This window comes from Schistocerca americana, chromosome 5 (genome assembly GCF_021461395.2).
Source record: "Schistocerca americana isolate TAMUIC-IGC-003095 chromosome 5, iqSchAmer2.1, whole genome shotgun sequence".
Taxonomy (NCBI): domain Eukaryota; kingdom Metazoa; phylum Arthropoda; class Insecta; order Orthoptera; family Acrididae; genus Schistocerca; species Schistocerca americana.
In genome coordinates this window covers 531,000,550-531,014,562 of record NC_060123.1, presented here as the reverse complement: position 1 = coordinate 531,014,562, position 14,013 = coordinate 531,000,550, and the positions used below count along the sequence as shown (strand labels likewise).

General features: G+C 40.1%; 1 protein-coding gene across 4 annotated transcripts in view; it reads left to right on the top strand.

The window, feature by feature from the left end:
* The window catches only part of LOC124616774 (zinc finger protein 714-like), a 306,681-nt gene that overhangs the window by 185,988 nt on the left and 106,680 nt on the right, over positions 1 to 14,013 (top strand). For all 4 annotated transcript variants that reach the window (XM_047145166.1, XM_047145165.1, XM_047145167.1 and 1 more), the window contains exon 6: positions 13,075 to 13,215. In XM_047145166.1, coding sequence (XP_047001122.1) covers positions 13,075 to 13,215 — 141 coding nt within the window. The remainder of the gene's footprint in view (positions 1 to 13,074; positions 13,216 to 14,013) is intronic.

Genomic DNA, 14,013 nt, shown 5'->3' with positions numbered 1-14,013 from the left:
ATTCCACACCTGCTCACTGACGCAGCCCAAAACTCTATGCTGGGTGAACGAAAAACAATAATAGTTCAAGTATAAAGTTGAAGAAACTGGTCACTAGACTGTATTAGTGTAGTTATAATATTTAGAGTTAATTCGTTAAATGATCACTAGATGAAAAACTAAGAGAAATATGGATAATACACAGAGGATTGGGGAAACTTTAGTACCAGCCATGGCAATGAAAGTGAGTAAGGAGGTGCCTGACTGGTCTCAATTAGTAAATTTGATCAAAAATTTAAATGATAAAATAGATGACCAAAGTGCAGATTCAGCAGCTTTAAGAAAGGAACTAACTGCTCAAAACACTTCTTTAAGAAAGGAACTAAATACAACTTCAAATGCTCAAAGTCTTAAATTAGACTCAGTAAATATTCAATTAAATGATAAAATAGATGACCAGGGCACTTCTTTGAGAAATGAATCAAGTGCAACTTTAAGTGAAAAACTAGATGCACAGAGTGCTAATTTTAGTAGAGAAATAGACACAGTAAATACTCAATTAAATAATAAATTGGATGTTCAGTATAAAACTTTAGGATTGTTAAGTGCTAAGGTATATTCAAAAGTAAAGACTTTAGTAATTTATGTGAAGATATGGAAAATTTGAAAACTGAATATGACGCTTTAACTACTAAAGTAGAAAATCTTAAAAGATGAGTTAACTGGCTCTTTAAGCAGTCACATAAATCAACTGTTCTCTGACTTTAATCAGAGACAGAATGATCAATATCAGAATTTGACGAGAAAGCTAGAATTTGATATTGAAGATAAATGTAATAATATGTAAACTGAACTGAGTGAAAAATTAGGATCATTTCAAAATGTGTGTAATGTTACATTTGATGCTGTAAAGCAGTGGTTGCATACCTTTAAAGAAAATGTTGAAAAGCAGGAAAAGTTAATGGCAGTAGTCCAGTTACAAATTGCAGGCATTAACACTTGAGTAGATAACGTGGAAAGAAACTGTAAAGAGAAACTAGCAACCTCAGACATAATAAATATAAGTAGTCTGGAGGAACAGGTAGAAGAGATGATAGATCAAAAAGTTGCCACAAGAGTAATCTCCGAGGACGTATCTCTTGTTTTATCTTCCAAATTTAATGATACTAGCAAGGTTATAAATGACATCTGGAAAGAATTCAAGCTTATCCAAAACAAAATAGAAAAAAGTGTTAACAGGCAGAGTGATGACTGTTGGCTCCTGACTTGTTTTCGGTGTTTCTTCTGTAATAAAACTTTCCTGCACCAAATTCCCCCAATTTCTTACGCAACCCCCTTACTTCTTACACTATTATATCATCCCCCACTTACAGTTTATTAGAGAAACATACCACCGAGGAATTGTAATTACGTCACCCAAAACTGCACCTGGTAGGTGACTGCATCATCCTTGGTTGTTAGAGAGTTGTGCCTGCTAGGAATTTTGATTGTGCTGTCCTCGGTTATTACAGGGTGCCCCTTCCTGTCCTCATGACTCGTCCCATCTTATCCAAACTTATTCTGGCTTGCTAGGTGGCGACATGAGATGGAAATTGGTGCGCACATTATCCCTGAGGTAAGATAGACTAAATCTTCCTAGCCAGCAGTCTCTCCCGCTCTACACTTATAGTTAGGTTTTATTTTTGCCTAAATTTGTCTTTGTAAGTAATCAATTCACCAGCTTCTGTGCAGGTCTGTGGGCAGGAGTCTGGGTGAAGTCAACATCAGTAAATCTATTAATATGAATGATTACAAAAAATAGTTTTCTTGAAAGCTGCCTGGTAATCCTAGTCCTAAGTAAATAGGGAGAACCATACCTGGCACATAACTTTTGAAATAATTTCCGAATTCGTGAGAAAACCGTTTTCACACTGAATGTAAGATAATCGAGTTAAAGCCATTGCAGTGTGATTTTCCTAGTAAACTGAATAGGATATTATATTTGTGGAAAACATAATATTATATGACTAGATAAATGACTGTGATAGTGGAATATATAATTTTGTACTTGATACATAATATTTTATACCTTTTATGGGGTGTGATGTAGATGGGAGGGTTTGTATCGATTTTGAAAGGGGTGGGTAGTGTAGGTAAAAGCATGATTTACACTAACAGATAAATCATGACTAACACAAAACACACGTTACACCTTTCAAACGACCCTCACAAACAAGTGTTTCTGATTCTTCACTATTTGCCATTTCCATAGGGTTGCTAAGATTTTCTTCGGGGACCTCAAACGTGAAGGTGGGAATGTCCGTTCTGTAGGAGACGATTTAACACCATACCTCCTCCAGCTTCTCACTCAAGTACCAGTGAGGTAGGGGTCCTGGAGAAGGGAGTTGGGAATAGTCTCCTGTCTTTGGGGCTGCCTGCTTCTTCCTCTTCTTCGATCTTAGCAACCACATCTACTTTTTTTTCCTTTCTTATTTCTTGTTTGAGGACCGATCTATTTCTCCCTCTTTCCTTATTCATCTACTTCTATCACAGAAGTCCTTTTTGGTTTCCATAGTTTCCAATAACCTACAACTTATCTTCAGATAAGAAGGCCAAAGAATCATACTACACAAACACACATCAGCATACACACAAAGATACATGGGTACACAAAAAATGAAACTACTGACTAGAAATCTGTCAAAAGGTGAGAACCATCAAGTGTTGTAGAGGGAGGGTATACATATCAGAACTATGATGATTCAATATCACACATGTACAATAGTGTAGAAAAACTATGACAATTTTACAATGAATATACATAAGAAGGAGGCATGAGTAATGAAGGAGAATACAAGCCAGATTTGAGTTAATTTGTGATGCTTATTTAAGAAAAGTCAAGGTAGCAGATACTCTGATAAATTGATGAATAGTAGAATAGTGGGACTTGAACAATATAGGTAGACATAGTATCGAATAAGAATTGAAATATAGGTAAACATAGTATCTATTAAGAGTATAGAAGTTGAAGAGTAAAGGAGGACTCTAAGGTATTAAATGAAGTATTAAGAAGTAAATGGGAAGTTTGAAATAGATTTGTATTTTTACCAGGAAATATTTAATTATAGTGTACTTAAAGATGTATACTTGGGGCAATGAACCATGAGGCCTACTCATAAAGGATAAGGGGGACATACCCAGCATTTGCTAAGGATATAGGGCAGGCGTACCTACATAGAGATAGGACAACCTGTGGCCTGAAGAATAGGGATTTGTTATAAAGGGGTGTACCAGTCAGAATGTAAGGAGGAAGTGCACTCATAGGGTCAACCCACATGTAAGGTATAGGTACTGATCCTAGGGGAAAGGGACAGAATCGTGACAGAAGTCACACATTTTTATAGGAATTATTCTGGTAAGTTTGAATTCTATATACCACTAGCATTATTATGTGTTATGAGTGTCGGAAAGAACACTTCCATTTGCCCAGAGTTCCTCCAGACTACAAACTACTGTGAATAATGAAACTAGTATGTGCTAAAGAAAAAATAGTAAAAAGAATTAGAATAAAGGATGAAATAATCAAGTGCCTATGACACCTGGAGTTTATGGTTGGAAATCAGAAACGTTGTCCACACAATTCCTAGAAATAAAAGAATCGACTCCAACATTAGATGAAATGCTTGTTATTATCAAAGTAGAATGAAAAAAGAATAGCTAAATAGTAAATAAAAGGGTTATGCATGGTTAATAAAAAAAGTGGAATGTATACTGTGGAACTATGAATTGTTATTATATGTAATACTAGTGTACATAATGAGTATGTATAAAATATCACATGTTTGATCTGAGGGGGTGGGGGGATGCGGAGATACGTAGTGATTTGAGAATTTCCACGTAAATTATAGAACCACTCGTCCTTCTACTGTCTCGAACACATGATATTTTAAAAATAAGTGTGTGAGAATGTACATACTGCGCGACACATGTTTGTGTGTGCATGCTGGAAAGGAGTCGTGGGCACAAGGGAGATAGGACAGTTGGACGGCATCGAAAAGTGTTTGCCGCTCACGCACGGAAACCATATTGGAAGAACAAGGGAGTGTTTATGTGTCTTATAGGATTTTATATCGTTGACTATTGCAATGAGAAAAAAGAAGAACAGTTGAAACATTGTTAATTATAATTCACGCTTTGGACTCACTAGAGGCAAGATTGGTTCATAAATTATGTGGTTATTAAACAAACTTTATTGCAGATGTATTTTATTGAGTCTAATGCGAGATGAATCAATCGACTTGTATACATTCGAATATTGGTCTGAGAAGTGGTGAATGTGTTATTTGTGGAAGTTGAAATATACCAACACTGAACTAAAAGTATTCTTCAGGTACTAAATTATTTCAAATGAAGAGAGAAAGAGTCTTATAAATTCCTGTTAACCAGCAGTTATTTTTCGGAGATGAAGGTTTTGGAGATCAACGTAGCTGGCAATCCAGAGAAGAAGATCGGCTGTGCAGATCAAGTAAGTCAGCCGATGTGAGAGAGTGTGAATTTTTCAATCCAACTTCACACCATTTCATATTGTCACACATCGTTAGAACCTGCATGGCACCCCCTATGCCAACTTGTTTGTGGGCCGTTTACAGGAAATCTTCCTAGCCTCCCAAAATCGCAAATTGCTTGTCAGTTCCAGGTTTGTTAATGGTATCTTTATGATCTCAGTTCCAGTGCCAAGACACTCTATTCTCGTTTCTCCACAGCCTCAGCACCTTCTTTCCATTGGCTTCACATAGTCCTCCTTAGCCTAGTATGCAACTTATGGATGTTGTCCTCCACGCATCTCTGATGGCACCATGCATACTTCTGTCCACATGAAGCTCACTAACCATCAACAATACCTTAGCTTTGACCTTAGCTCACAAAGGTCTCCACAGACAGAAATATCCCCAGACCTAAACTACGTACTCATACATATTTCCTACACCATATTCTCAAACACCCCTAGTCCTACTATCAACATTTAAAACAATCTGCAAAGACGTACTCCTTTCATCATACAGTATGATTTCAGACTGAAGCAACTGCTGGGTTTTGCCTACCTATCACCACTGCCATAAATGAAGGTCGTCATATCCATAATGCTACCCACCCTTCCTAAAGTGGTATTCTAATACCCACCCAATCTACACAACTTCCTGACCTATTCCTGTGTCACTCCAACTCCCAATCCCTTGCCACAGCAGTCATGTCCCTGCGGAAGGCTCAAGGCAAAACCTGTCCCAGTCACCCACCTAGCACATCCTTTTCTAGCCCTGTCACCATCTTATCCTATCCCGTCACAGGCAAGGTCAACTGTGAAAGTAGCTATGTCGTATACCAACTCTGCTGCAGTTTCTGCACAGCATCTTATGTGGGCTTGACCATCAAACAGCTATCCACCAGAATGAATGGCCACCAGCAACTTGTGGCCAGGAGCAGAGTTGACCATCCAGTGGCGAAAGATGTTGCTGAGCACAACATACACAATTTCAATGGCTACTTCACAACCTGTGCCATCTGTATACACCCCCCCCCCCCCCCCTCTCAGAACCAACTTTTCTGAAATATCTGGATGGGAGTTATCCTTACAACACATTCTTCATTCCTGTAATCCCAGGGTCTCAGTCTCCACTAATCAGCTGCACCCACACCTGCTGCCCAACAGTCCCTCCTTCCACTGTCCTATCACCACCTTCTAAATCTACTCTACCATGTCATCATCATCATCAGCATCACTATCACCATCACCATCACCATCACCTTCACCACCACCACCACCACCACCACCACCACACTGAATGAACTCACCAAGTCCAGTGCTTACATGTTGTATTTGTACCTGTGCACTTGCTGCCTCTCTCTTCCGATGAAGGGCAAAGTTCCACATGGGTTAGCACACTAGACTCACGTTCAGGAGGACAACAGTGCAAGTCCCCATCTGGCCAAGCAATTAAGGTTTTCATGATTCCCTTAAATCACTGCACGAAAATCCGGGATGGTTCCTTTGAAAATGGTATGGCTGATTTCCTTCCTCATCCTTTCATTATTCAAGCATGTGCTCTGTTTCTAATGACTGTGCTGTCAACGGAGTGTTAAACTCTAATCGTCATTCCTTCCTTCTCCTTCCTGTATTCCTGTCCCACAAACCTGTTACCTTGCTCCGAGCCATCAGTCACCCTTCCCCAGCCATATCTCTCACTTACAATCTCTTTTCTCTCTCTACCCACTCCACCTACTACATCCCCTCCTCAGTCTACTGGCCGAACTGCAGTCTTGGCATTGTGCATTGAGATGGCACAGTGTAGATGCAGAGATGTGTGTGTGTGAAAGTTTTTTATTCTTTTTATGTGCCTGCCAATGACTCAGTGCTTCTACTGTTTGTCTTGAAATTATTTATGAATTGTAATATGCCATAGACAACTTTGAGGCCACAATGTTTACACTACTTGACTTGAGCAAAGTATTTGATACCATAGACTTCCATCTACTACACAGTAAAATGTGTCAGCTAAAATTTTTACATAATGCTGTAAAGTGGGCTGAAAGCAACATGAGAAACAGACAGCAGCATGTCATCTGTTGGAATGAGAAGTCACCACAGGGGTCAATTCTGAAGATATTCTGAAGATATTCTGAAGATATTAATAGTGCCATTATCCAGTTGAATGATGATCAGCCTTCAGATGGTCACAAAAACTTGGATTTAAACTAAACGCAAAGAAGTCCACATGTTATTGATATTTTTTCGTTTGAGATGACACCCTCCTCATCCTTCCTTTTTGAACTTGCTTTACAAAATGTTTCCTAGTATTTTCTTCACTGTTGTCACTGCATTTTTCTCTCCAATGGGCTGTTATAAGGGGGGTGGGGGGAGGAAGAGACTCATCATGGTTTTCAAAACCTTTTTTTAAAAAAATTTAAAATGCATGAATATATGCTGAGGCCTTTGGAAAATGAGATAGGGCCTGTATAGGATGATCGTGAGGACAAGAATGGAAGATTTAAACAAAAGAGTTACTCCTGCAGGGCTAGTGGAAGGCTGGAAATACAAAGACTCAAACAGAAAGAAGAGGAAAGATGCACCTGACAAAGAAAATCATTTGGATAAAAGTTGTACTGAATTTAATCTTGTGTAATGTAATACAAATGATATTAGTAAAAAAATCCATAATTTTTGACTTATGAACGAAAGAATATAGAAGTTAAATTTGCAGTTAGCACCCCAAAACACCTTCATTAGTAAATTTTCAGAGTTACTTCCACACTTTTCGCCATTAACCCTGTCTTGTCGCTGTGTGACTGAGCTACATTCCATATTTCAGCACTGCATTAGAGATATCAATGAGTGAAATGCAGCCAATTGCGCTATGGTCGTGACGATCTCTGTGGTGTCCCACGTGGTAGATTTGTGCTGCACTCTTGACTCAAAAGTTTGGATGCATATAAACCAATACACTCACTGTATTAGCAAAATATCCTTAAAAATAAATTCAGAGGTTTCTTAACTCACTCAAAGTCCTAATTTGATGCATCATCAAGAATGGGCCTCTGCTGTACTTTATTCTTTCCTGCTATTATGGTGCAGGTTGTTTGCTAACTGATTTTGCCTGGAAACTTTGTTTTCTTATATTTTAGGTGATCTCAAGTTAAAATATATGAGGGTTGTTCCGAAAGTAATGCCTCTTATTTTTATTCATGGAAACTACAAGAGACACATATCACAACAGCACAGCTACATAGAGCAATATTTCAGCTACAGACTGTCATTTTTCCACTTTGTCACCACCATTCATTATGCACTTTTGCCAACAATGAACCAAAGCCTGCATGTCGTGCTTGTAAAAATTGGAATCAGCTGAGGCTAACCACTTCCTTACAGCTTTGACAACAGTATCATAGTCTTGAAAATATTCGCCATGTAGTTCATCTTTCAGAGGCCCAAAGAGATGGAAGTCTGAAGGCGCTAAATCGGAACCGTACAGTGGATGCGGTAAGACAGTCAAGCCAAATTTTACAGCGATTTGCATGGTTCCAAAACTGGTGTGATACCTGGCATTATCATGTTGCAGGTGAAACTTGGTCATCTTCTCTGGCCTTACTCTCGAAATTCAGGCTTCGAGCTTAGCCAGTATCGTCTTGTAGCATGCTGAATAGGCTGTTTCTCCAGGCTCCAGGACATCCAAAAGAATCACACCCTGGTTATCCCCGAAGACTGAGCTCATTTCTTTGGCTACAGATGGCTGTGTCTTGAGTTTCTTCTTTGATGGAGAATTCACATGTCGCCATTCCATGGACTGTGTTTTGGATTCCAGCTCATATTGGTGACACCAAATGTCATCTCCAGGGATGATCCTATTCAGAAAATTGCACCTTAGCTTCATATTGGTCCAGCAGGGCCTGACAAATTTCCATTCAATGAGTTTTTTGTTCTTCTTTAAGTATCTGTGGGACCCATCTCACACAGACTTTATGCTAACCAAGACGTTCCAACATTGTTTCAAAGGCATTACAACTGACATTCAGCTTTGCACACAATTCAGTCATTATTGACTGATCAGCATGGCTGAGTTGATCAAGACGCTCTTCATTTCGAGGGATGATAGCTGTGCAGGGTTGACTAGGTCGCAGCTGTTCTCATCACCTTGAAAATGCTATACCCATCACCTCACATTGCCCATGTCTATTTTATTGTCTCCATACACCTTTACCAAGCATTCAATTGGCACAATTTCTTCAGCAGTGAGGAATTCAATCACACATTACTGTTTCATACATGTGTCCATATCAGACTCCATTTTGGAACACTCCTTTGCTGGTGCCAACTACCACAGAACAACAGAACCACCTGCGAATGAAAGAGGAAGGTTCAAGCATTAGCACTACACCAACGACATCTAGCGTGGACATCCAAAGTCACCACAAAAAAATAGGGGCATTACTTTTGGAATTATCTTGTGTATTATCATTTTCGATTGTTTTTCTACATTGTGAGTGATGAAGAGGAAAGTAAAATAGAAATGAGTAATCAAATCAAATAGTGGTGCAAGAGAAAAAGTGGATAGTGTTAAATGCAACACATTGAGATAGTGAAGAAGATTGCCTAACCAGTAATGATAGAATACATAGACAGCATACATGTTGGCCAAGTTACACAACTAAAGAGCTGAGTGCATTAAAATACTCACTTCTGGGACACAGGGTCTAGTGCTGGCCCTGGATCAAATTGGCCTGGTGGGTTAATGGCAAGGGCTGATGTGCTGGCCAGACTGGAAGTATTTTTTAGGTGGTTTCTCACATCCAACTAAGCGAATACTAGGCTGGTACCTGCACCCCACCTCAGTTAAACAATTCACAAACATTTAGAAAACTTTCCCACACTTACAAGAGATAACAATAGCTGCAAACAGATAAGATAATAAATTCTATCTCATGGGTAAGTGGTGGTGTCAGGAAGGGGATCAACAACTACTACCACTAACAAAGCCAAATCAGAAATAACATGCCAACCCCATGGGGACATGAAGTAAGGCCAGGAAGAAGATGTGTGGTGGCCAAATTGAAAGTAGCCCAAACAGTTTTTCTAACATTTCATGACTGTAGTTTAAATAGTAAAGAGATCATGTGAAAAAGTTTAAAATGAGTTTGAACAACAGAAAATATTTGAAAAGTATAAGATAGCTTTAAAAAAAAGTACTACAATATCTGCTTGCTTTGCAGGTGGGAATTAAAAGATTTTGGCAGAACTTTAGGTGTGAAAATGAGAGTTAAAAGACCTTCTTGTCAGAATATTATTAAGAAGGACCTGTCTCTTTATCCTTACAAATTTTGTTGTATGCCTGCTATAAAACACTTTCAGTTCTGCCAGTGTCTTAAGGATACAGTATTGGGATACACTCCTGGAAATTGAAATAAGAACACCGTGAATTCATTGTCCCAGGAAGGGGAAACTTTATTGACACATTCCTGGGGTCAGATACATCACATGATCACACTGACAGAACCACAGGCACATAGACACAGGCAACAGAGCATGCACAATGTCGGCACTAGTACAGTGTATATCCACCTATCGCAGCAATGCAGGCTGCTATTCTCCCATGGAGACGATCGTAGAGATGCTGGATGTAGTCCTGTGGAACGGCTTGCCATGCCATTTCCACCTGGCGCCTCAGTTGGACCAGCGTTCGTGCTGAACGTGCAGACCGTGTGAGACGACGCTTCATCCAGTCCCAAACATGCTCAATGGGGGACAGATCCGGAGATCTTGCTGGCCAGGGTAGTTGACTTACACCTTCTAGAGCACGTTGGGTGGCACGGGATACGTGCGGACGTGCATTGTCCTGTTGGAACAGCAAGTTCCCTTGCCAGCCTAGGAATGGTAGAACGATGGGTTCGATGACGGTTTGGATGTACCGTGCACTATTCAGTGTCCCCTCGATGATCGCCAGTGGTGTACGGCCAGTGTAGGAGATCGCTCCCCACACCATGATGCCGGGTGTTGGCCCTGTGTGCCTTGGTCGTATGCAGTCCTGATTGTGGCGCTCACCTGCACGGCGCCAAACACGCATACGACCATCATTGGCACCAAGGCAGAAGCGACTCTCATCGCTGAAGACGACACGTCTCCATTCGTCCCTCCATTCACGCCTGTCGCGACACCACTGGAGGCGGGCTGCATGATGTTGGGGCGTGAGCGGAAGACGGCCTAACGGTGTGCGGGACCGTAACCCAGCTTCATGGAGACGGTTGCGAATGGTCCTCGCCGATACCCCAGGAGCAACAGTGTCCCTAATTTGCTGGGAAGTGGCGGTGCGGTCCCCTACGGCACTGCGTAGGATCCTACGGTCTTGGCGTGCATCCGTGCGTCGCTGCGGTCCGGTCCCAGGTCGACGGGCACGTGCACCTTCCGCCGACTACTGGCGACAACATCGATGTACTGTGGAGACCTCACGCCCCACGTGTTGAGCAATTCGGCGGTACGTCCACCCGGCCTCCCGCATGCCCACTATACGCCCTCGCTCAAAGTCCGTCAACTGCACATACGGTTCACGTCCACGCTGTCGCGGCATGCTACCAGTGTTAAAGACTGCGATGGAGCTCCGTATGCCGCGGCAAACTGGCTGACACTGACGGCGGCAGTGCACAAATGCTGCGCAGCTAGCGCCATTCGACGGCCAACACCGCGGTTCCTGGTGTGTCCGCTGTGCCGTGCGTGTGATCATTGCTTGTACAGCCCTCTCGCAGTGTCCGGAGCAAGTATGGTGGGTCTGACACACCGGTGTCAATGTGTTCTTTTTTCCATTTCCAGGAGTGTATTTTTATTCTCATTTTTTCATTTCTTCAGATTATGTGCTTCATGGCTAGTTCACATGTATCGGATATTTTAAGTTATGTAGTTGAAAGCAATAGAACACACAGAAATGAAATTTAATATTTATATTGATGATGACGATGATGATGATGATGATGATGATGATGATGGAGGACTAGTAGGCAATAGGTGAGATCTTGTGCTAGTACATACCCACTATTCTTAGATAGCATGACAGGTAATAGTTATACCAGCAAGTTCGTTCAGTTGATGAGAAAATATATATAGTATGATACACTGTTGCCCTATGTGGGATTTAGTCAAGCACTTGGTACATGGTCTGTTGATCAGGAGCTTCAGGTCACCATGTCTTCAGTTTGCTGGTAATGAAAATTTCCTCTGCCATCGGGATTTGACAAGTTGGGTCCAGGTCAAGAAATACTGTGTTGGCCTGCATCAGCAACTTTGACTATGGAAATAGATGGAATAGAAGCTGATGTGTGAGACACATCTTGCAGCATTGACTTTTAGTGGAATATGAGACGTGGGTCAAGGGTGTGGGAACAGGAGTAGTATGAGAATGGACAAGAATGTTATGTAGATTCAAGTGGGTGCCACGTTGGGATGGGTAGGAACAATTTCAGGGCTGATATTTCTCATTTCAGATGGGTACAGAAGACACTTAAATCCTTGGTGAAGAATGTAATTTAATTGAGCTGAGAGTGTAAATGCTTTTTGTGGTTAATTAACTGGTTTGTGTGTGTGTGCATAGTGAGGGGGGGGGGGGGGTAGGTGGCGTGATAGAGGTCATGAGCATGAGATGGCATGGAATAGCATGTCTGTTCATGAAACCATAGCTCAACATTTGCCCCCAATAATAAGCTGTTTAATGTAAATGTATGTGTAAGAACCCGTATAAATTTTTATCGTGTAGCTATATAAACTTAATGGATTCATTTTGTTTTATGAACAAGTTGATACTTCCCAGTTCATAACAAGTCATTAGGCACTCTGTTAATGGGGTATGCAATCATTCCAATTTGCAATATGTGAAGGAAGTAATTCTTTTTTGTCCATATTTGTTGCAGGCCTATGACATACGTTTTTAATGGTTTGCTTAATTTTATTTTTCCCAACAAATAACCTGCCACTTATTTACACAAAGTATTTGTTATAGTAATGTTTGCTGCTTTTTATAGGTTGCCTTTGTCAAAAATCTAGTTCGTGAACCATATGTATCAATAATCTAACCTTTGCTTAATTGAGGACACTGAGATATTAGAGAGAGAGAGAGAGAGAGATGTTAGCTTATTTTTCCTGCAGAATATTGAATCTATATTCCAGTTAAATGAAGTGTTCTTGTTTTTGTATTGAATTTTGTAGTTTTATATATATATTTGAAAACTGCAAGTTCGTGCTTTATATAAATTTCCATCAATTCACACTTTTGTGTCTTGCACATACAAAGAGGACTCCCCAAAAATATGATAGAGGAGTACCTCTTCTGGAAGATGACATTGCACTATCCACAGTGTGCCAGTATTAATTACAATACCTTAATGAGAGCCAATTGAAAATAGAAAAGCATGTTGCTCCACTTTTACTCTAAGATAAAAGTGCAAAGTGTTATATAGTGATTTTAATAGTTAAAGTAACAAGAACTTTGCATCAACTATGGTTGAAAATCGAATGCGGTTTTAACCAGATGAGTAAACTGGGGACTATGTAGTTATGTATATTTTCCTCTTTGTGAATTGTTCTAGGTGATCATCCATTTGTCTGTGTATATGAGTCCTGCATGTCTGCCTTCAAGACAAGTTCTGACCTGAAGAGACATATACGTATGCATACTGGTGAGAGACCATATGCTTGTGATATCTGTGACTATCGATGTTCAATTAAATGTGAGTATGAGTAATATTATTTACATGAGAAACTATATGTTTAATCATAATAAAGATCTGATAAGCCGTGCAAAATAAAAGTGGGACTACTGTAATCTAAATATTTTAAATGTGTTGAAACACATACTGTATTAGCTATATTATTTCACTGTTGAATGGATATTGTGTGTTTATTTATTGACGATACAGATAAAGCTTCAAAAAATGCATGTGAAAATCCGCACCATCAAAGTACTGCAGCTGCGCTCTGTAGTATTGTATTTTGACTCAGTTCAGTTCTATATGCAGGGCACAAATCTTCCAAGTTTCTGATTAATCTACTATAGTAAATGTTTCATTGGGACTGTCTTTTTACAAGTAGTGTAATCACTATCTTTTTGTACCTTGCATTTTGTGGTTTGTGATGACTTTAAGATTTTCTTCAATTGCTTTAGTTTTCCAATGGCCCAGCAAAATAAAAAAAAAAAAAAAAAAAAAAAAAAGCCACAACTTGGCATACACCTGTTAGAGAGCATTTGTAATATGCCAGATTCTTGACCTGTTGTTGTCGTTGTTGTTGTCTTCAGTCCAGAGACTGGTTTGATGCAGCTCTCCATGCTACTCTATCCTGTGCAAGCTTCTTCATCTCCAAGTAACTACTGCAGCCTACATACTTCTGAATCTGCTTAGTGTATTCATCTCTTGGTCTCCCTCTATGATTTATACCATCCATGCTGCCCTCCAGTATTAAATTCCCTTGATGCCTCAGAATGTGTCCTACCACCAGATGTAAAAATGATTGCATAATGGCAGTATGGT